This window comes from Lepidothrix coronata, unplaced genomic scaffold, assembly GCF_001604755.1.
Source record: "Lepidothrix coronata isolate B3197 unplaced genomic scaffold, Lepidothrix_coronata-1.0 Scaffold5, whole genome shotgun sequence".
In the NCBI taxonomy this organism is placed as follows: domain Eukaryota; kingdom Metazoa; phylum Chordata; class Aves; order Passeriformes; family Pipridae; genus Lepidothrix; species Lepidothrix coronata.
The window spans coordinates 4,685,705-4,706,677 of NW_016690185.1; the positions used below are offsets into that span (position 1 = coordinate 4,685,705).

The 20,973-nt window shown below is 38.2% G+C and overlaps 1 protein-coding gene across 1 annotated transcript in view; it reads right to left on the minus strand.

Moving 5' to 3' along the window:
* Positions 1-19,056, minus strand: part of FRK (fyn related Src family tyrosine kinase) — a 48,092-nt gene extending 29,036 nt beyond the window's left edge. Inside the window, exon 1 of the mRNA XM_017830342.1 lies at positions 18,204-19,056. Coding sequence (XP_017685831.1) covers positions 18,204-18,634 — 431 coding nt within the window. The 5' untranslated portion in view covers positions 18,635-19,056. The remainder of the gene's footprint in view (positions 1-18,203) is intronic.
* Between the last annotated feature and the right edge of the window lie 1,917 nt (positions 19,057-20,973).

Sequence of the window (20,973 nt, forward strand, 5' to 3'; positions counted from 1 at the left end):
TCAAAACCTTTCAAATTAGATGCTTATTTTTACTTGGTTGGAAAAACTTCATTAAATCAATATGAAATTACCATTAAAGTTTATATGGAGGATATATAATATGTAGGTTCTGACTCCAGATAAATTAGCAGTTTAAAAAGATCCTAACTTGCCAAATGAGATAATTAGAGCAACAGTACTTGAGAAGGTAAGTGTAACTGAAGTAGTTATTATGGAGAGTGAAAAGTGGACACATATTGTATATTACCTCATTTGCCTGACTTTATACGATCTGATTAAAATGTTTCAGAAAAATATAGGGAAAATTACTTTTAATAGCACTTGAATATCTGATTCTTAGTTCAAAGTCATTGAAATAAGTTAACAATAATAATAGTAAAGTACCATGTTACCTTACACTCACTCTTGCCTATGCGTTCAGTCCATTTTGAATTAAAATGGAGTTGTGAGTTCAACAGAAGTTGATAGTGTTACCTGGCTCCTTCACCACCTTTGCTCAGAAGCCCTCTGTCTGCCAGGGTGCAATGCACTGCTGATCTCCATCTACATGTCAAAGCCACATTTAACTGCCTCTGCTTTTTGTCTCCCTGAGCTTTGCTACATAAAAATCCACTAAAATAAAAATAGTCACTTCTACTTTTGCACTTTTTTTCTTATAGTAGGAAGATATGGCAGAAGTTTTTACATTGGAAAGTAGAAGAGCGGAAGAGTAATATGGGTCAAGGGCTATCACATGCCACAAAGCCACTGACTTACTAAAGCCAATCACTAAAGCAAAGAAAGAGGTGGAGGCAAAGTTCTCCAATGCTATACCACTGGTACTCTTTCCAGTGCACAGCAACATGCCTATAAGAGGACAAATGTCTCACTGGAAAAACCAAAACCCACAAATATGCTCATCCAAAAATAAGAGCATGCAAAATGAGTTTTCTTCCCTCTGTTCCTTCTCATTAATTCAACATCCTCTTCTGATCAAATCAGTGCAATACACTCTTTGAGGTAGAGACCGAAGATTTAACAGATCTCAACTAATTTGGGAACTACAGGCTCTTTTTCAATCCTGAAATTAACTCTATCCAACACTCAAACCCAAAAAAAGCATTCCCCATCATGCTCCAGATGAAAAAGCTCTCTGGGGAAATATCTTTTGGCAGCTTGCCATTCCTTGGACAGTCATTTTGCAGACCCCTCACCTCCCTACACTGGAGCTCTCTGCTTGGTATCTCCTAAATCCCTAAAATGCTAAATCCTGACTCTAAAATAAGGTGTTTGCTGAGCCTTAGACAAAGCAGGGCCCAGTCATGGGCCTGACAAAATACTTCTTGAGACACAAGTCTTTCCTAGGGTAGCCTCTTTGCAGTTGTACTTCAACAAACACTCTAAATTCATGATTAAGGACTCTGCGTGCATCCCCTTTTGGGTTGTGGGTAAGATCCTCATGACCAAGCTAAACACCAGCTCTGAAGTAACAGCTACAATCTTTGACTTCCTTGGAAATTCAGCAGATCTCTCACTGCTCTTTTGTTGTCTACACTGAAGATGAACAGAGAAAATGATGTAGAAGTTCTGACTGTTTCACCCATTTCCATTAGGGCTCACCAGAGCACAGCTTCCCATTTTATCCTCTACCATTATTTAGATTTAATATGTAGAGGAATAAAATCAGAATCAACTCCACAATGTCATATCTGAAGTCACTGAATTTGCTTTAATAACTAGCTGTAAATGGGATAAGAGGGGATTATTTCAGTTTCTCATGCAAGCTGCAGGACACTGGAGGTAAGACAAGGCTAGAAGCAGAGGTCTCTGACATACTCTTAATTTGGTGAATGTTCAGTTAAAAGGGAAAATCCTGAGGGCTGAGTCAGCAGTAAGGTACAGCCACATATAGAAGTCATGATCATTACAATAGGAATGAAGAGGGAGGAAATGGGAGGAAAAAATGCTGAGAAACAGCTTGGAGGCATAACAGAATAAATAGCAGAAAATCAGTCACATGAAATTTATTTTCAAAAATGACTGAAGATGTTAAATTAGACAGCATGATCCTATCCCTGGATCAGCATTTTGTGGCATTACGGGCATCTTGCGTCTCATTTTTCATAAGTGCTTTCAACTGGGATTTACGTTCTCATGTTAGGGTACATCTCATGAGACTGCTAAATGTCAGCAGCTGAGAAGGTTTGCTGAGTTTCCTGTGGTTCTCAACCAGAAGTCTCAATTATAGAACAAATGTCAATAACAAACAGGTTAGCTGGCCCTCCAGAAGATTAACTGGAGTGTGTTAACTGTGTCTGTAGTACTAGGCTGAGGAGAAGAAGAGGTTTCTTAGACTGAGAAGAGCAAAGAGACTGTAATTAGAGCAAAAGACTTGGGTGAGAACAAAAAAAAAATGTTATATATACTGAAACAACCTATATCCCACTTTCTTCTGGAATGCAAAAAGCTTGTGTAATAGTTAAAACAAATAAAGAAAAGCTACAGTAGTACATGAAGCTTACATTTTAAATGCCTCAAAATCTACTGTCATAGAAAGCTGCAACTGCAAACTCAAGAACTCCAAAGTTAGGAGATGACAATATTAATATTGTTTTCAAGGCATCCACTCAGCCTTTTTCAGGAAAATCCAGGTTGATACTATCTTTAATTACATGGTCATATCCAGTGCTCCCTACAGTGTTAATACGAATGCCGTTCAATCAATAGCTGCCCTCTATTTAGTTTCGTCATTGTGTAGATAGAGTTTATTTACTGTACATTGTTTAGCCTCCGGTCTTAATGCCAGTTACAAAATTACATGAATGGTTTATTTCCTAACATCCTCTATTATAATGTTCATGTCTGTAATATCCCAATGCTTTACAAACATTTGTTACATTCTTTTTGTGGCACTTCTGATTATAAATTTTTTCTGCAGTGGAGAAACAGCCCAGACAATAAGAAACTATTACAAACATTTTCCACTAATTTTGAATGTCCAGCTTGAAAAGTTCAGGGCCTATCTTTCAGGGAATTTAATGATGTACAGTATGTAGTAATTTATTTGGACAGCAATAGGCGATAACTTCTGTGCCAGAGGAGATAAGGGGAGATGCATGGAAAGCTGAAGAGATAGAGAGATCCTCCAGGGTCTTATTCAGTTACTTTCATCATATGACCATATTGTGCCCTTACTCAGCACAGGGAAACCTGAACAGGCTTGCGTGTACCGCTCTTCACTACTGTCATCCATGCAGGACAAAGGGCTGCTGAACCAGCTTTTAATCCATGACAGGTTTGCAGTCTGCTGTGAGTAGAAGAGTGCAGAAGCAGGGGCAGAAGTTACCAAGGGAACCACCAGCAAGTCCTCTCTGTACTGAGAGGAAGGCTCCAAGCACTTGCTGGGTTTTTCCAAAATATCAAAAACATAGAATGCAGCTGTCAAATTCTAATGAATATGTTTGGTTATCACATATAAAGTGTAATTGTATTTCCAAAGCCTTGGTTTGATTAAAACAAAGTTTTCTCAGATGGCAGAAAAGCATACACTTTTAGTACAGCAATCTCCCTTCCTAAATATCAATCTCTCCTACTTCTCCAAAGTACACACACAAAGGATTTCTTATATTGTTCTGAGCCATGTTTTTTGCTTTCAGGGAGAGAAAGAGGCAGCCTGTGCCTGGTATGTCCCTGGAAAATTCACACCCAATCAGGTAAAGCCTGGAAAAAGCAACTAAACAAGCTCTTCTGATAGAAAATATTAGGCTGTCTTAATTATAAGACTAATGAAGTAATAGCATTTCTTCAAGAGCTGATATTTCAAGAAATTAGGAAATATTACTGCAAAGATGAAAGCCTTCCAGATATAACATAGTTAAGAAACAGATGTGCTTTACAAATGATGAGCTGCGTGCATGAAGAAGCGTGGGAGATGAGTGCTGGCTGCTTCAATTTTCCCTTTATAATCCACAGTGAACCTGATGACAGCTTTTGAAAGAAAAAAAAAAGAGAAGAAACAAAATCTGTAGTCAGGCTAAACCATGAAGATGAACACTAGCAAGCAAGATTCCTTTCATGAGCATTTCAAAAACACAAGCCTTCTCAGATATGGCACAAGAATCTACATAGCAAAAAGTTAGGGATTACTCTAGGGCTTGTAGATTTTCATTGTGCAGAGGCTAGAAAACCTAAGATTGCGTTTTAGGTCCTCTGAAAACAGAGCCCTTCCTCCTTACCTCCTTCTACAGGCAAGCCTGGGATCATTTAGAATGTTGTCTGTCTCTCGTTGTCATTTTTTATCAGATACTGAACACAAAATTTAAGAGGAAGGAATTTAAAGCTAATGATAAAGGAATGGATAGGACACACAAGGAGGAAGGGAGAAAACAGGACACTAAAAATTCAAAGCTGAGAGGACCATAGGATATGCATGTGGATGGATGGAGCGAAGAGAGGAAACCAGAGTTAATAGGCAACAATGAGAAAATAAAGACAAGACCAAGCTGAGGACTGCATTGAGCGCCCAAGGGCTATAACCTGCTGCTGCCTGAGCTGCTGCACTGCTCACAAAACGCTGGGTTTTGTCTTACCCTGCTCCCACAGGGCATGTGCTTTTGGTAGCTATTTCAGCCCTACTTGGGGAAAAAATTTCACAGAATATCCACTGTGAGGATTGTGCTATATAGTTCTTTTCGCTTTCCCTTTCTTAGTTCATTACACCACTTATTTTTTGTACTTGTCAAGAGAACACTTTAATATTAATTTTCATCATATATTTATTGTCCAGATATCACTGCTTTAAACCTCATTCACCAAAGCACCATCAGCAAAAAGTGAGTCAGGGGAAGTTGTTAAATGTTTAGGTAACAACAGCCTTCTCTATCTGCATAAGTAAATTATCTGAAATCCTAACACGCTGCAGAAAGTAACTGACTTGGACTTAAAAAATAATTTTGATTGTATATGTATAGTGACACAGCTCAGTCCTGATTACTTATTTACCATAATAACAATCTAGTTTCCTCCAAGTGGAACTAGAAATTCAGGTTTTCAGGAATGGTTAAGTCAGGCAGCACACTTAACCTTTGGCAACTACAATAAATTTGCTTTGTAAAGATCTGAGTCATGTATATTACTCAGCTCCTTGTTGTTGAATAACTTCTCACAAACTAAAATGAAGACTATCTTGCGCGCATCATGTGCAGGACTTGGAGTTTCTCAGTCTTTTCACAATGACAGTGGGTGAAATAAGTTTGCTTTTCTTTCCACTGAGAAAAACATAGAACATGTGAATAATTGTGAAAAATTAAAAGGCTCATTTCTATGCTATGTTAGCAGCAGAAATCTATCAAAGCAACAGAGCAGCACTGGTTTATGTTATGTATGTTTTTAAAAATCTGTCTGTATGTTTGAAAGTGGCTGTCTATAGTTTCACTGTATTTTCCATACTTTGAGATCAACAGTGTGATTTTTCTTTGAATAACCATTACAGTGTGAAATATACAGTTTTGGAAAATAACAGATCCCATTTTGATCTTGGCTTTTGGATAATATTTTGCTAGTGTTCTTGTCAGCAGATTATAGCTGACTGGTTGGTGTTTTTCCATAAACACTAAATTTATGTTAGACTCGAGAGAAGTTTTATTGGTGAGATGACAGAATTTAAGAGGAGATAAGAGACATAGAAGCAAAAAAGGGAATAAAAATTAAGTTACACTTCTCCATATATTGTCTAAAAAATTATAGCTTAATTTATGAAAGCACTCAATTTGAATAATTTTAAAATTTAAAGGGTTTTTTGTTTCTATTTTCAAATGGAGGTTCCAAAAAAATGTAAGCTTTTTTTTTTCTTTTAATTTTGTTCAGAAATTATTAAGTTATCTGAAAGCAAGATACACCAAGTAGTAAGCTGCACCTTATTTCACGGCACATTCTGATTTCATACGAAGCTAAAATGATGGGCTCTTGAGAAAACTCGCTGTTTCTTTCTTCCTGGAGAAGGGAGACGTTTTTCCTTTCTCTCTTTCCATTCTAATTTGATAATGAATGTGAGCACTAGAATACAAGTGCTACATTCATCCATGTAGAAGGGGATCTTTAGTTAAAATGAGGCAATTTAAACCTATGTCTCTAATATATTATAGTCACTATCTTGCTGGAATGTACAGCATGCATAGATACTTAAATATGAAGAACATACCACTGTCAAAACAGGTAATATTTTGGGAACTGAACATTTATGAGCTATCACCAGAATTAGGCAGAATCTTTGTTACCATTTCTTTTCATCAAGACGGGAAATTGCAGGTTACTGCCAGAAAAAAATGTTTATACTTCTAAACTGAGGGACCAGATTCACCACACTTACATTGCATAGTGACTTCAAAAAAAGATGGTTTCAATTTTACTAGTCCCTGACAACTCAACTATAACACCAAACAGTAGTTTACTCCACACAATCCCAATGACCGCAATGTAGCCGTAGCAAATGTGAAACACCCACCTACCCTGGAAGACCGACCTGGTGTGTATTCGAGACCTAAAAGGAGACCCAGGTTGCATTTACAAATCACTGGGGGAACCCAGCTGAAGGAACTGCAGATTACTATCTCATGAGAAGAGGGCAACAGGTGTCAAAAAGGACCCTGAGCCTACAAGGTCTGTTTTGGTCTAAAAAATATCTTTGTTTCATGTTACCCCATTGTTTTTGTTAGAAATACTAAGCTCTGCCAAAAAGAAAGGGCGGCCAGGGCTTCACAGTCTTTTACAGTAAGTTTAAGAAACTGCCTGAGATTGTTTAGATAAGGGAAAATTCAATAGTGAGTAAATTGGTTTAAACCCACCACAAGGGTAGGAATTTCCTCTTACAGTCCAGTACAAATTTACTGTCTCATAAACGTAAACACAAATATTACTTGTCCATTAGTCTAAAAATCTGTGACACACTGTGTATAAACCTTTCCAGTAATGACTTCGGTAGGTCATAACCATAGCGTCATCTGTTTCTGTTGTAAGGGATTATGCATAATACTCCATTAATTTTTCAGTAGTTGATAATAGCAGCTGACTGTGCTGCAAACACGGAAATTGATTTGCTCTGAGTCCGCTGCAGGATGACAAACCATTGCTCCTCTGGCTACTCTTGCACTCTGTGGTGGCTGGAAGTGACTATTTCTCTATAGTATTAAAAAGCCAAGTGCATGAGCTCTGTTAATTAACATAGCCCACCCAATACTAGGTTCACTGTACAATAGGAACAAAAGATAATAAAGCAGCAATGAAATCACAGTCTGATAGAGTTAATTTGCGGAAATATCCATAAATTGATCTCATCTTGTGAGTCCCTGCTTAGCTATTGTGTAACCGATTTCAATATTTATATTAATTTTCCACAATATTGGTCATCTGCATGCTGTATTATTTAACCTGTTCTGAAGTTTTTCTATATGAGAAAATAAACAGCAGATGAAAGTGATAACATTACTTTTTTATGGTGTTCTATTTACACAAGTCCCTGGTATTTCTCCAATTTAAAAGCCTAAAGTCAATCATCAAAGTTTGTTTCCTGTAGTGGTTCTGGTACCTGGATAAGGGTCCCATTGCATTTAAAGCTTATTCTAAAACAACAGCTTGTATTTGGAATCAATGAAAGGCTACCGTTGTCTTTGGGACTTTAGGTGTGAAATATAGCCATATAATCACCTCTTTAAAAAATCCAAACTTAAAATGTGTTCTGGAGAGCCTATTTCTGGTGTGTAGTCTTCCAAACAGGACTGTAAAATCTTGCATCAATGCTAGTAGTACCTGTATGCATTTGTTAACACAAACATGAACAAAAATACTGAAATACTGACATAATATACAATAAAAGAGACAATAACTCTGCTATTTATAACAATTGAGGAACAAAGTGGAAACCTTGAGATAGCCTTATTGTTAACAGGGTACAGAGAACACAAATAACATGAATTGATTTAACATTAAGAGAAACTCAAATAGACAAGAAAATTTTCAATCATACATTCACTTAAACCATTACAGCTTCCAAAAGCACTCAATTGATTTTCTTGAGAAAATCATTCCAGAGAAATTATTTTCTTTTCTCACAGGGAAACTCACCTCAGTACAGAAATAATACAGAAATGCTTAGGAGCAAAAAACCCCCTTTCCCTGCCCAGGACACTGGTGGCAGAGCAGATCTCTTCATAAGCCAGGCTCGTCCTCTTCACTGGCACAGACAGAAGATCACTAGTGATGATGTGCACACATGCACACATACACACACTCACTCTCTAGATTCACAAGAACATGCACACTTGCAGATCTTCCCTCGAACAACCAGAACAGCCCCATCTCTTTATCCAAAACCCCTACCTCGATCCCAGCCCCTCATACCCACACTCACCTCACACACACCAGTCTCCCCACCATCTCTTTTCAAGACATAACCCAGTGGCTGGTAGTCAAGACCCCCACTCACCCTCAGCATCTGGCACCAAGACCCCACCTGCTCCAGCAGCTGACATCACAGGCCAGAGACACCTACACCCCAGCTCTGACTCCAGTTGCTGGTCTAGTAGTCTCTCCAGTCCCCCCAGTAGCTGGCACTCAGTCCTTGCAGCACTCAACATGGGGCAGAGAGTCTACCCCTCCCTTTTTACCTTCCTGATCTCTTTTCCCTAAACCTTGCTTCATCACTTGACAGAGCCACGCAGACGCCTCTGCAACATCCTGGACCCCCAGGTTTACATCCTTATTTATTGCATAGTCTGATTTGCCTGTTTTTTCTTGATAGGTCATCAACTAGTGTGACTGAGTTTATTTTTTGATTATTGTCTTTGTCAACATAAACTGGTCAGGTTTGATGTCTGCGTGTTTGTCTCCCTCCCTTTCCTTATTGGCAAGGTGCTCAGATAATCCTGAAAAAGAAACATTCCCACACTGCATACCCTTCTTTGTCAGCGCAACTGAGCAGGCTTGTTCTCATCACCACCTCCCTCCTCATGTGCCCCACAGGTTTTCTCTCTGCATGTTCTTGTGTATGAATCCTTTCACTACATACCCTTAGAGGAGCAAAGACCCCGTCCATATTTCTTTACAGAGACTTCCACTAACTGAAAAGATCAGTAATTTCAAAAGGAAAACTGAAGTTGGTGATTTCTCATAATTTCTGAAATTCATGTTACATATTCATTCCCACATGTGAGTCTTAGATTTCTTTTTTTATCTTCTTTTGCAGTGAGGTTTGACAAAGTGTGCTGCAAAATTGTTTGTGCTATAAATACGGACGAATAATATTAATTAAACTAGAAATATATCTGTATTAGTGAGAGAGAGCTAGGAAAAAATCCTTACCAATATTACTGAAGATAAATTTATAAGGTAAAATATAATAAAATATTCTGCATAGAAGTAATGAAAATGTCAATTAGTGCAATCCTTTATGGAGCCATCGCTTATTATTTAATTCACTGCTTTGTTCTTCCAGTTTTCATTGTCTAAGATTAGTGTACCAGCATGAAAAAAAATTATGTATTTCTATGTGATTTAAGTGACAAGGAAAAGGAATACCTTCATGATCAATATTTTGTTTGATCTTCTGAAGACCTATTTCCAGATGAATTCTAGGCATGTTTGGAAAACTGAAAACTGCAAAGATGTAGATTTCCATTCTAATTTCTTATAACACTTATGGTTTTCTTCACAAAGTTATAAGGTGAAAACCTGAATGCCAACACTTAAGAAAATTGTGATGAAGGATAAACTTATTAACTAAAGAAGTTTAATCTCTTAAAGTTCTAACACAAGAAAGGCCTTCAAATATACCTCATCTAGTACTATTTAAAAATAACTGAAAATTGTTTTTTCCTCTTACATAGAGTAATAAATAACATTTTGTCTCTCTTTTAAATATCACCTAATAAATTATATTCTTTCTCTACTATGCATACTTTGCTTACATAACTTGAGAAAACCCAAAACATTATACTACAGAAAAACATCTGAATCTGATTAGTCATATTTTCTCTACTAACCTGTTTTAAAATTAAAGTGCAGGCAAATTTTGTGTTGTCTAAACTACGTTAATGGAAGGCTGCTCAATATCATAATGTTTGCAAGATCTGCTATAGCCTCATGTTAGAACATAATAGGATGTATTATAATATCCTGCAGGATATTAACAGTTCACATCCTAAGTTTAGTACTGCATCTTTGGTAGGAAGCAAAATTAATTGATGGGTAAACCTGTGCGAGTAAAGTCATTGATGCCTGCAGCCCAGCTGACTCTGGTACATTAGTGCAGATGGGGTAGATAGGTGTGGTCTGTAAAGGACCAGTCCCTGAATGTCGTGGGGACCTACACAGTGCTACCATTTCTTGTTGTGACTGTTTATTTTAAGTGTATCCTTTTTTGCATCACTCATGACTAAGCAATCAACAATCTAGAAAAAAAACCCAGAACACTTGTTTAGGAATATAAAACTTTCTGCAGAGAGGAGAGGGTTTTTTGTGGGATTTGGTTTTTGGTTTTTTGTCCTAATAGTTTGGTCTTTGCCCACTAACAGAAATAAAGAATTGTGCAGTGTCAGCACCTATGGTTTTGCTAAACAGACTTGAGAATAGGTCTGTAATTAAACATGACAGTGATGTACCCTCTGACATTGCTTATACAACAGTTCCAGCCTTTGGTGAAATACAAAGGTAAGAGACCAAAGAAAGTAGATAGGCTTGTTCACTTTTCACAAAATCCTTTTTGCAACAAAGAAATGGGGCTAGAGCGGGCTATTGGATTGACCTTGTAGGGCATCTCTTATGTTTTTATGACTTAACCTCTTCAGTATAGATAGGATCCTACACAAAGAAAGTCTTCTATAACCAACAGTGCTTTTCACATGTTACAAAATAATTCTTCACACAGATACCTGACTTCATCTTTAGGACTTCTTAGCCTGGATGAACTGTTGGTTACTATTTCTCAGTTCTAAACCTGCTCAGAGATCACTCAGCTCTGCATAGCTCTGTATTGTCCTGCACAGAGAGCCATCAAAGACAGCTATTGAGGAAACTTTATACAATACCTGGTGAACGTTTTTGCCAACATTATTCAAAACCAACTAATCTATGCTAGCATGCGTTATACTGATTCCTACTGGCTCTGAAAAAAAAACAACAAACACTAAACAGGACTATTGAGTTATTATGACCAGTACATGGTCTTTCTCTATTACTTTTTTTTCCCTAAAAGGCATTGTAAAGGCCACTGGGGTTTCACCAAGCTGTAGGAAATGCTAACTAGCTATGTTTGCAGCATATGTTTTAAGGATATTGTTTCTGGTCTTCACATGATTCATTGCTAAATCTTTTAAAACAGGGTAATGGAAACTAGTATTTAATGATTATAATATATAATGTTAACACTAATTTCAAACAAAGACAAGGCAGGAGGAAATTTCTTAATTTCTCAGAATTTGAATAGATAAACTTATACACTTTAGAAAAACACATTGCCAGAGAATAGGTGGCCTAAATTAGACAAGTTTGCACAAAATGCTCATCAGCAACGCCATAATTCCTTCCACCTTTCTGAGCAGAGACACACATTTTCTGAACATGGGTATACACACGGATGTTTAAATAGTGTTGGCACTTGACAAAACCTGACATTTCACAGTTCTGTAAACCATTTCCTTTTGCTTTCAGTGTACTCTATTTAAGAAATGAGCAGAAATTAAGTCAACGTTTGAGATGTGCTTGAAGACAGCACTGGAGTGCTGAACCACAATTGAAGAAGTTAAGTGATTAAATTCACGGTCTTCTTGCAGTATTCAATCGTTTACGTTCAAGATAGACACTCCACAACACACATGGTAGTTTCAAATGTTGAGTACTTTAGATACTGTAAACACAAGGTGAAAAAACATCAAAAGTATGATCTAGCTTTCCAATACATATCTCATCGCACAGGGCTGTGCTACATGATCTTAAAAATATTGGTTTTATAAACTTTATGTTGTGCATGTGTACACAAGTATGCACACAGAAAAACCACACATAAAGTATATCAATTGAAAGAGAAGATGCAATTTCACATACAGCCTTTCCAATGTTTTATAATAAATATGTATTTTGGCAATAAAGAGACCATTTCTACCAAAAAAATATATAAGAATAACTTTTGTACTTAATAGGTTCCAAGAATATGTGAACAACCTACTAGTACTTTTTGTAGTCTGTTAGCAATGAACAGTTTTTACAAGTTTATTTCAGTACAAAGGTTAGTGCTAATTCTGTTGGTGTCCTCAGGAGTTTGTACTGTAACAGAGAGGGGAACTATAAGAGCAAGAGAGAAGGAGCATACAGAAACCACAGTGGATTACACTCAGTTTTCTGAGATATTCAATAGAATCTAAAACTTTGCTTTTTAAAAAGCCTCTAAACATTTTGACTGTAAATATCACTTTAAAAAATGACCCACATGAACTAATGAAACCCCATAAGACTGACTTTGCAAAAAATCCAAAACAAGTCAGCTCAGGGAACACTTTATTGTTCACATACAGTAACTTGGATTCAGTTAATGTATGAAATAGTTAAAGCTGAGTCAGTTCACAGAAGGTGAAGGAATTATGGAAATTGACAAAAATAACCTACAAGTCATTTGTGCTTTCAAAGGGTTGTTTAAAAAGCTCATTGTGGAATTGACTGGTGAGGTTTCATTGATTAGGTCTGGGGCTTGGTTTCCACCAGCTAGGAAATACCTACATAAGAAATCTTACAAGATTTCTTATAAGAGATAAGAAACGTTTCTAAAACTGAAAAAAGTTAAAAGTAATTGCTGTGATATTATTTGACCTAATCAACTAGGAATTTGTGTGGATTTACTTCCCTCAGCAGAGCAATCTTGTGTTGCATGAACATATGGAATGAGTGACGGTCAATGGCATCCTGACTTGTATCAGAAATAGTGTGGCCAGAAGGACTAGGACAGTGACTGTCCCCCTGTACTCAGCACTAGTGAGGCCACACCTCTATTCCTGTGTTCAGTTCTGGGCCCCTCACTATAAGACATTGAGGTGTTGGAGCATGTCCAGAGAAGGGCAATGTAGCTGGGGAAGGGTCTGGAGGACAAGGAGAAGAAGCAGCTGAGGGAGCTGGGGTTGTTTAGTCTGGAGAAAGGAAGGCTCAGGGGGGACCTTATTTCTCTCTACAACTACCTGAAAGGAGGTTGTAGTGAGGTGGGGGTTGGTCTCTTCCAGATAGCAAGTAACAGGACAGGAGGAAAAGCTGTGCAATTGAAGGCTTAGATTGGATGTTAGAAAAAATTTCTTCAGGGAAAGGGTTGTCAAACATTGGAACAACCTGTCTGAGGAACTGGTGGACTCATCATGCCTGGAAGGGTTCAAAAGGCATGCGGATGTGGCACTTGGTGTTTAGCGGTGAACACAGCAGTGCTGGATTAACGATTGCCCTCAATGATTTTAGAGGTCTCCTTCAACCTCAATGATTCTGTGATTTTATGGTTGTAAACTGACTTTCAATAAATAGCCAACAGCTCCATCAGGATGGCAGGCAAGAGCCCTCTCTAAGTACACTCCATTCCTCCTCTAGAAAAAAAAGAATTTGTGTCACTGCAAACACCTCACTGCAACAGTGAGGTGTTTTCTTTTAATTTTGCTTCATTAAAATTAACTGTACAGCTGGGCTGTATTTTTTGTCCACAACAAATGACATTTGCCCTATGTCATTTTCTTGTTTTGTTTAAACAATTGGCAGTAATAAAACAAGGGCAGGTGAATGTGTTACTATGGTTCCTGTTTGTAGTGCTGAACAACAGGCACAGAAAGAGCACAGAGACAGGAAGGTCATATTCTTTGCCAAGGAAATTTATCTTTTAATTCTGATTTTGATGTTAGTCAAATTGTTCTTTCTGATCATCCTTTGCTGGACGTGCAAGTTAAATTATGTGATTGTATCTCCAATTGCCTTTTTTGTTTTCCTTTTTCTAAATCTTATGTGTCTAGAAACAGAAAGAAGAGTATTCCAAATTCATGGGATGCAGCAGATACAACCTCCCTCGAACTACCTTAGAAATGAAAAATCTGTCTGGCTCGTGGTTTTGACTGCTGCCTGTGATGCAGAGAGAAGAAAACACCAAGTGCTCTTACAGTTGCTAATTTATCATTAGCGTAGTTTGTGTCTGGTTTTGGTCAAATATTATTTTAAATAATGTTTTTGTTATTTCCTTATGAAGAGAAAGTTCAGTACATGACTATGGTTGAATGCTTCCACTCCCTGACTGCTTTGCCCCACCTGCTGCAAGTGGGGCCAGGAGAACACATCTGTCTCAAGAAGCACTAGGCACAGTTCCTTCACAGTCCCCCCACCTGACAGGTTGTTGTTGGTATAAGGAGTACTGCAGGTGCTAGAAGAGATCAGCAATAAAAAATTCTTTACTGGTAAATATAAAAATGAAGGGCCTTGTTTCCCCGGTCTGTCCAAAACAGACTTCATGGTAGCAGGTGTGCACTTCTTGGATGTAATTACTCTTATGCAGCACATATTTGGACTGCAATGCTGCAGCAGGCAGGATCCAAGCCATAGATTTTACCTTATCTATTCACACAGATTGTTACTGATTTAATCCAAATCATTCAATCAGGAAGGGATAGCTCAAGCCAAAGGAAGGAAGCAAAATAAACTTTTTTTAACAAGATATCATGCACAAATAAGAAGTGTTTGACTTTTGCCATAAGTTAGTTCTATTATATAAATATATCAGCAAAATCAGCAAAATTTAGTATAAAAAAAGTGACCCTGCAATTTTAGCATACAACTTCTACCAATGACTGTTGGTCTGAGGAGAGCAACACAGTAAAGAAATCTCATTCTTTCTCAGTTCTGCTTGAGCATTCTGATAGCCATGGATACTTGAAAATTCCCTTTGATATGAACAGTGTTTATGTTTTGTTTTCCCCAGACTGGAGATATTGCACATCATTTTTGCCCTTTCATCCAGTTATTGATCCACCTTATCAGCACTACTTCAATCACATTGGGCAGAGTCAGAGACTTCCAGGAAGAAAATCTGTTATCTAAAGAAGTTTCTCACTTTCTTTCTTACTTTACTTCATTCTTTTTCTTACCAAGGAAGAGTTAAGAAAAAGCTTTTCTCCCTGATAAAAACTCACACACGCTTCAGCAAGGAGACAAACTGGTCTGCTGCAACACTTGCTAAGAACAAGCAATGACTTAGCATTATTCTCTCCCAGAATGGACAACACAGACCCAGATGGATTATCTGATCTCTAATTTCTCTATAAGAAAGACCATGTCAAAATGTTGATAAGAGAGGGCCAGATAATATTTTGTTGTTAAAAATCTTGAAGATCACAGGCAAAACTGAAATGATTAGTAAAAGAAATGTCGCTGCTCTGCATGCAGCTTCCAAGCATATATTGGCTAAACTTACAGAGTTCTGTCATCTCTCAGTCACTATACAGCATTTCCTTCCTTCATCCCTTTGTTCAAGTGAATTTATGGAGTAGCCATGCATGCCTTGGAATGTAAATTTGTTAATAGTTTCTACACAAACATACTGAAATCAGGTGCTAAAAAATATGGTCAATTTGGTTTTCTTCACAAGCTTCCTAAGAGTTACACCATAAATCAAGTCTTTCTCAGAACAGTATAGCCAGTTTGCCTTGGTCTATTAAGTTGAAGATGCAGTCTAGAAAAAAGTTAAAATTCACATTGTCTCTGCAGATATACAGTAGCTGTCTGGTGCTACAAAATGTGCATTTGATTAGGTCAAGTATACACTGCAAGTATATGGTACATATGCATTTTGGCAGGTAAGCATGAGATTGTAAGTCTTCCATTCTTTGTCAGTTCTGTGCTGGGACCATACAGGACTGCTATACGGGATGCAAGGATGCATTAGAAACTTCGCCTGTTTCCACAAATGTCTATATCATGTCCATGAACAACTGGCAAACACCAATGGCAATTAAAATCAAAATGGAAAGATGAGAGAAGATAAACTTAAGTTTGGGCAGAGAGTATGATTAAACCATTGAATTTTAATTAGAGACACTAGAACAACTTCTTTTGCTACTTGCAGTCTTTACTTTAGGGAAAACAAAGGTTAGTTCTTTAAACCAGCATTACTCTTGCTCTAACTGTTTCGTTAGGATAACAGAGGTGTGAAATACAGGAGGTGGGTGAAAGGGAATTCTTGGAGGAAATTGTAGCAAGGGATATTACATTTTGACACAAGGCAAAAAAATCCTCACCGTGAGGTTGAAAAGCTCGACTGGAAATGCTCAACAAAGCAAAGAGTCTATATTTATTTTGGCCAGGTATGAGTTGGGATGACTGGTTCAAATGTCCTTCGGAGGCCCTTCCTAACCTGAGTAAGTCTATGGCTGTATGTGTGTGGGTTGACAGCAAACAGTCTTATATATATATGAAGATTGCTAAAGCCAACTGACTTATAAAGAAATCTGAGAAAAGACAATATGTTTAGCCAGATTAGTCTTGCTGTGAAATTAAAAACTCATCTTTGAGAAATTACTCTGAGAGCTGTAAAAGCTCTCCATTTTTTCCTCTCCAGTATTCTACCAATAGATAAAGAAGAATGTTTTGCTGTAACTTAGTCTTTATTATTAAAGAGAGAAAAGTATATAAGAAGAGTAAAAAAAATTTTTTTCAGTAACAAGTGAAAAAACAGAGGTTACACAACAACACACTTCGGCAAACTTAACTTTGTATTTGAAGCTATAGGTATAGAAATATAAGAAGGACCTTAAGAGTTGAAACATTGTTTTATAACTGAGCAAAATTACTTTCTAAGTATTAACAGCATGAAAAAATCCTAGGTGACTTCTAATAAAGCTAGCTCTAGAAAGGGAGCAAAGGCCAAACTGAGCTGAATTAAAGCCTACCACCATTTCTCTAGTGATTCAGAAAATGCCTTCCCTGCAGATTAATTTCTGCAATTGGAAAAATTTTTTTGAGCATGACTATTGAAAGTGTTGTCTGTCTGAATACCGAAATATAGAAACAGCTGGTCAGACTCTGGAAATTAAAGTCTTCATGTTAGAGAAGAATCCTATACCTGCCCTAAAATGCCTCTAGCACAAATCCTACAGATGATAAAAGACTAGCATAATCATCTCTGAGCCAATTTTCCTAGCCCTTGGCAATACAGTGAGATGATCAGGTCAGAGATGATGTTTCAGGTCCAAATGAGATTTAACTGAAAGCTGCAACATCATCCCTCTAAAGACAACATTAATTCTGACACTAATAATGAATGCCTTTTCTGCTGTTTCTTTACCCACTGATAATTTTTGCCAAAACATATCTCTAAAACTGAAGTCAGATGAATTTCAGCAAATGCTGCCTCTGACTGCAACATGCAGAAGTGACTGTGAAGCCCAAGCTGACTCAGACCTTACTCATCCTCACTAGGGAGCCAAGTGACTGATTCCTTGTGATTTCTGCTCTATATCAGAATATTAAATAAGATTGGGCATGTTTTGAAAGGGCAGAAAAACATGGGATGCATAATTAAATTCAGTGAAAGTTTAACAACTTCCATTTGTACTCCATTGCTATATCTACTCTTTTGCCCCCTGCAGTTAACTTAACTTCCTCCAGTTAAGTTTGTCCTGAGAGTAGAGATTTCCATCCAAAGAAGCAAATAATGTAGAAGAAACCATAAGAAACTTATCTGTTAGAGACTCACCCATCATTTGTAAGAAGATTGAAAGGTGTAAAGGTAGCTTCCTGTAACTCTGATTAATTGGTAACTTTGCAGCTTGTTAGGCTGAATGCTGTTCAGGGCAGGAGTCATACATTTTCACCCTCTGCATAGCATCCAACACACACTTACTGTTACACCAATAAAAATAATGAACTATCACAGTAGCAAAGCGCACTGATCTTCCCAGATGGTTCTTAAACAAGTGATTAGGGTATATCAGAAAGGGAAATTACTTTAACCAAAATAAAACCTCTCCATATTCTGCCTTTTGTAATTTATTTTCTTGTGACCACGGTGCCTTTTCCTTTCACATGCCCAGCGCTACCACCACTGGGATCAACAAAGGTTGAGTGTGGCAGGGCACTACTCAGCAAGGGAAAAGGCTGTAACTTCCTGTCCCAAACCCATTCAACACAACAGAAAACAGTCTGCAGTGCACATTATGTGGGTTACTCACGGCTCAGCTTCAATGCTCTGGTCAGCAGCTATGTAGTTAGCAGGGATGTAGCCCTCGAGTTTGCGTCCGGGACAGACTGACCCTGTTGGCAGGAGGAGCCTAGCATACCACCAGCCCTCATGGGATGCATTCAGCACTTCCAGCTTATCCCCAGCTCGAAAGCTCAAGTCCTCCTCAGTGCGAGCGTCGTAGTCAAACAGTGCCACAAAGGTGCAAACGTTCGCTAGATGCTGGCCAGGCAGTGGAGGTAGAGGTTTCTCTTTTATCTTATGTTCTAGGTCTTTCTGTCCTGCTTGGAAGTCAGGCCTTACCACAGCAAGGTTGGCGAAGACTTGGCCCACTTTGTCATCCTGCTCATCATTTGTCCCCAAGAATAAGCAGGGGATGTAAGGTTCCAAACAGGGGCAGTGCTTCTGGCAAAAGTTTCCCATCCTGGCTTCTTGTTCCTTCCTCTGCTTCTGCTTTTCTTTTGCTTTTCCTGGCTGCAAGACCCTTAGACCAGTTTTTGCACCATCAGCATTTCACCTTTTTGCAGATTTCTTCTCCCCCTCCTTCTTTGGCACAAAATGAAACAACTCTTGGCACAGCTGGAAGCTCCTCTCCAAACCCCACTGAGAGCTCATTACAGGCAGCTCCCAGTTAGGGAGTGAAACCCGAGCATTCAAGTGCCAGCGCACACGTGGAAGAAATTTCTCACTTCCTTTTTGGAACAGGAAAGCAACACAACGGCTGTGCTGGGCTGAGCTCTGGGAACAATGGAAAAGTGTGGAGCCTCTTCTGCTACAGCAAAACAGTAATGTCAGAACATCTAAGCAAGGGAGGCTTCTCAACTCCTACTGCTTGGGATGTGTGTTTTCTTAGCTCAGGTGGGGTCCGGTCATATGATCAGCAGTTAACGTAGGCAAAGTCTGTCTTGGTAATCATTAGCCAAGCTGAACTGCCTGTTTCCTCAGTAGTCTCTGACGTGGACAGCTTAACTGAATATTTCTTTTTGTTTCCTGGTTTCTGCTGGTTTCGGTTCGCAGTGGGAAACCTTTGCTCACCTGAGAGTGGCAGACGCCCTCACCCGGAGTGCACTTGTGGCTCCTGCCTTCACTCACACCTGGGTGCATTCCCTACCAAGTGCTTGCCCTTTACAACCCCTTGGTTTTTTTTACTCAGCTGGGTTTGGCACTTCTTACAAGGAAAAACAAATATGTACAGCTTACAGTAATAAAGCGGTACATTTTAATGCATTCCTTATTCTGCATTTTAAGAAAACAAAAACATCAGCCAAAAAAAATAGCTCTAGGTGGTTGTCTAATTATATCAAGCCCATACAGAAATAATGGCTGTCTTCCAGTCACCATGTAAACCAATGAAACTGAATTGACCAGTATATTCCCATTTCTAAAGCACTTATAACCTGACATACAGACCAAGCACGAGTGTCTAGATACTGCTATGGCAAAGCAGGCTAAGGAGCTCGCTGCCATATCACAGAAGTGCAACCCAAGCTTTACAGCTGCTGGAAATCACCACAGCCTGCAGGACATCCAATGCTTGGAGCAGGAGCAAGAAGCACAGGAAATAAGCAGATAGCCTGCCTGCATTTTGTGGTGGCATTTCAGTAAGAAGTAAACTCTTATAGATGAGAGTCTATTTACTCAGGTCAATCAAAACTCACACATGGACCTATGGCTTCCTGGTGATTAAGAAAACCTGACTTCCATGATTTTCTTTTCTTTTCCTTTTTTTTTTTTTGGTCAGGAACATGGTGCTGTTTTCCTAAAACATTTACACATCTCTCAGTTTCATTTAGAGTTGCTGACTTCTGTTGCTTTACTTTACTAGAGAGAAAACAACCAAATAACAGAAACAAGTCACTTGCTTTCATCAAGTCTCATTCATTTGAATAAGGAGACCAGTGGCAGAGGCCTACTGATGAACTAGGGACTGTGGGATGACTGAAAAAAATCTCCACTGCAAGTGTATTACTATCAGGTGCATCTCCACTGGAGAAGGATGGGGAACTGCTCACACACTCCTCTTCTGCAATGCTGCAAAAGAAGTTAAATAAAGGAGGAAGTACTACACACATTAAGTGATCACTACACCTCATGATCTCTAGTGAACTCTTTGGGCCTGATAAAAAAATGGCATGCTGATTTTGCAGATTATGAAAATCATATTTAGTTTCTGAAGCACCACTGGAGAAGATTTTTCGCCATAGCAATTATTAGTTACACCATAACAAGAACACAGAAATCCAAAAGATATTTACTTTTCTTACGTGTGATAGACAATATCCAAAGGCAGGAAAGGCATGTGTTGATAAAAAAGCTGTCTTCATTATTCTTGTTTAAAGAATTATCTACATTTACTGAAAGCACAGAATATAAGAAACTACTATTAAGTAATCTGGGGATTTTCAGTTTGCATATTTGGTTGATTTTCCTTGTAATGTTTTGTGTTTCTGGCAACTTGGGCATTAATCTGGCAAAGATTTGCATACATGTTTCCTGAACAGAATAGATTCATCATGACAACAGAGTCATTTGCATCATACAGAATCAATTTCCTGCACAGTTCTTTAAGGATCAAGGCCCATATTTACACTGAGGTACCAAAATACAAACTCATTAGAAATCACACTATATTCACTGAGACCATTCAACTAAGTATTTATAACTACAGAACTGGGCTTAAGCCTTGTGTATATGACTACCTTATTTCAAAGAGGTCCAGGAATTAAATGCATCGTCTCTCTAAATGTATGCCCCTGCTCAGC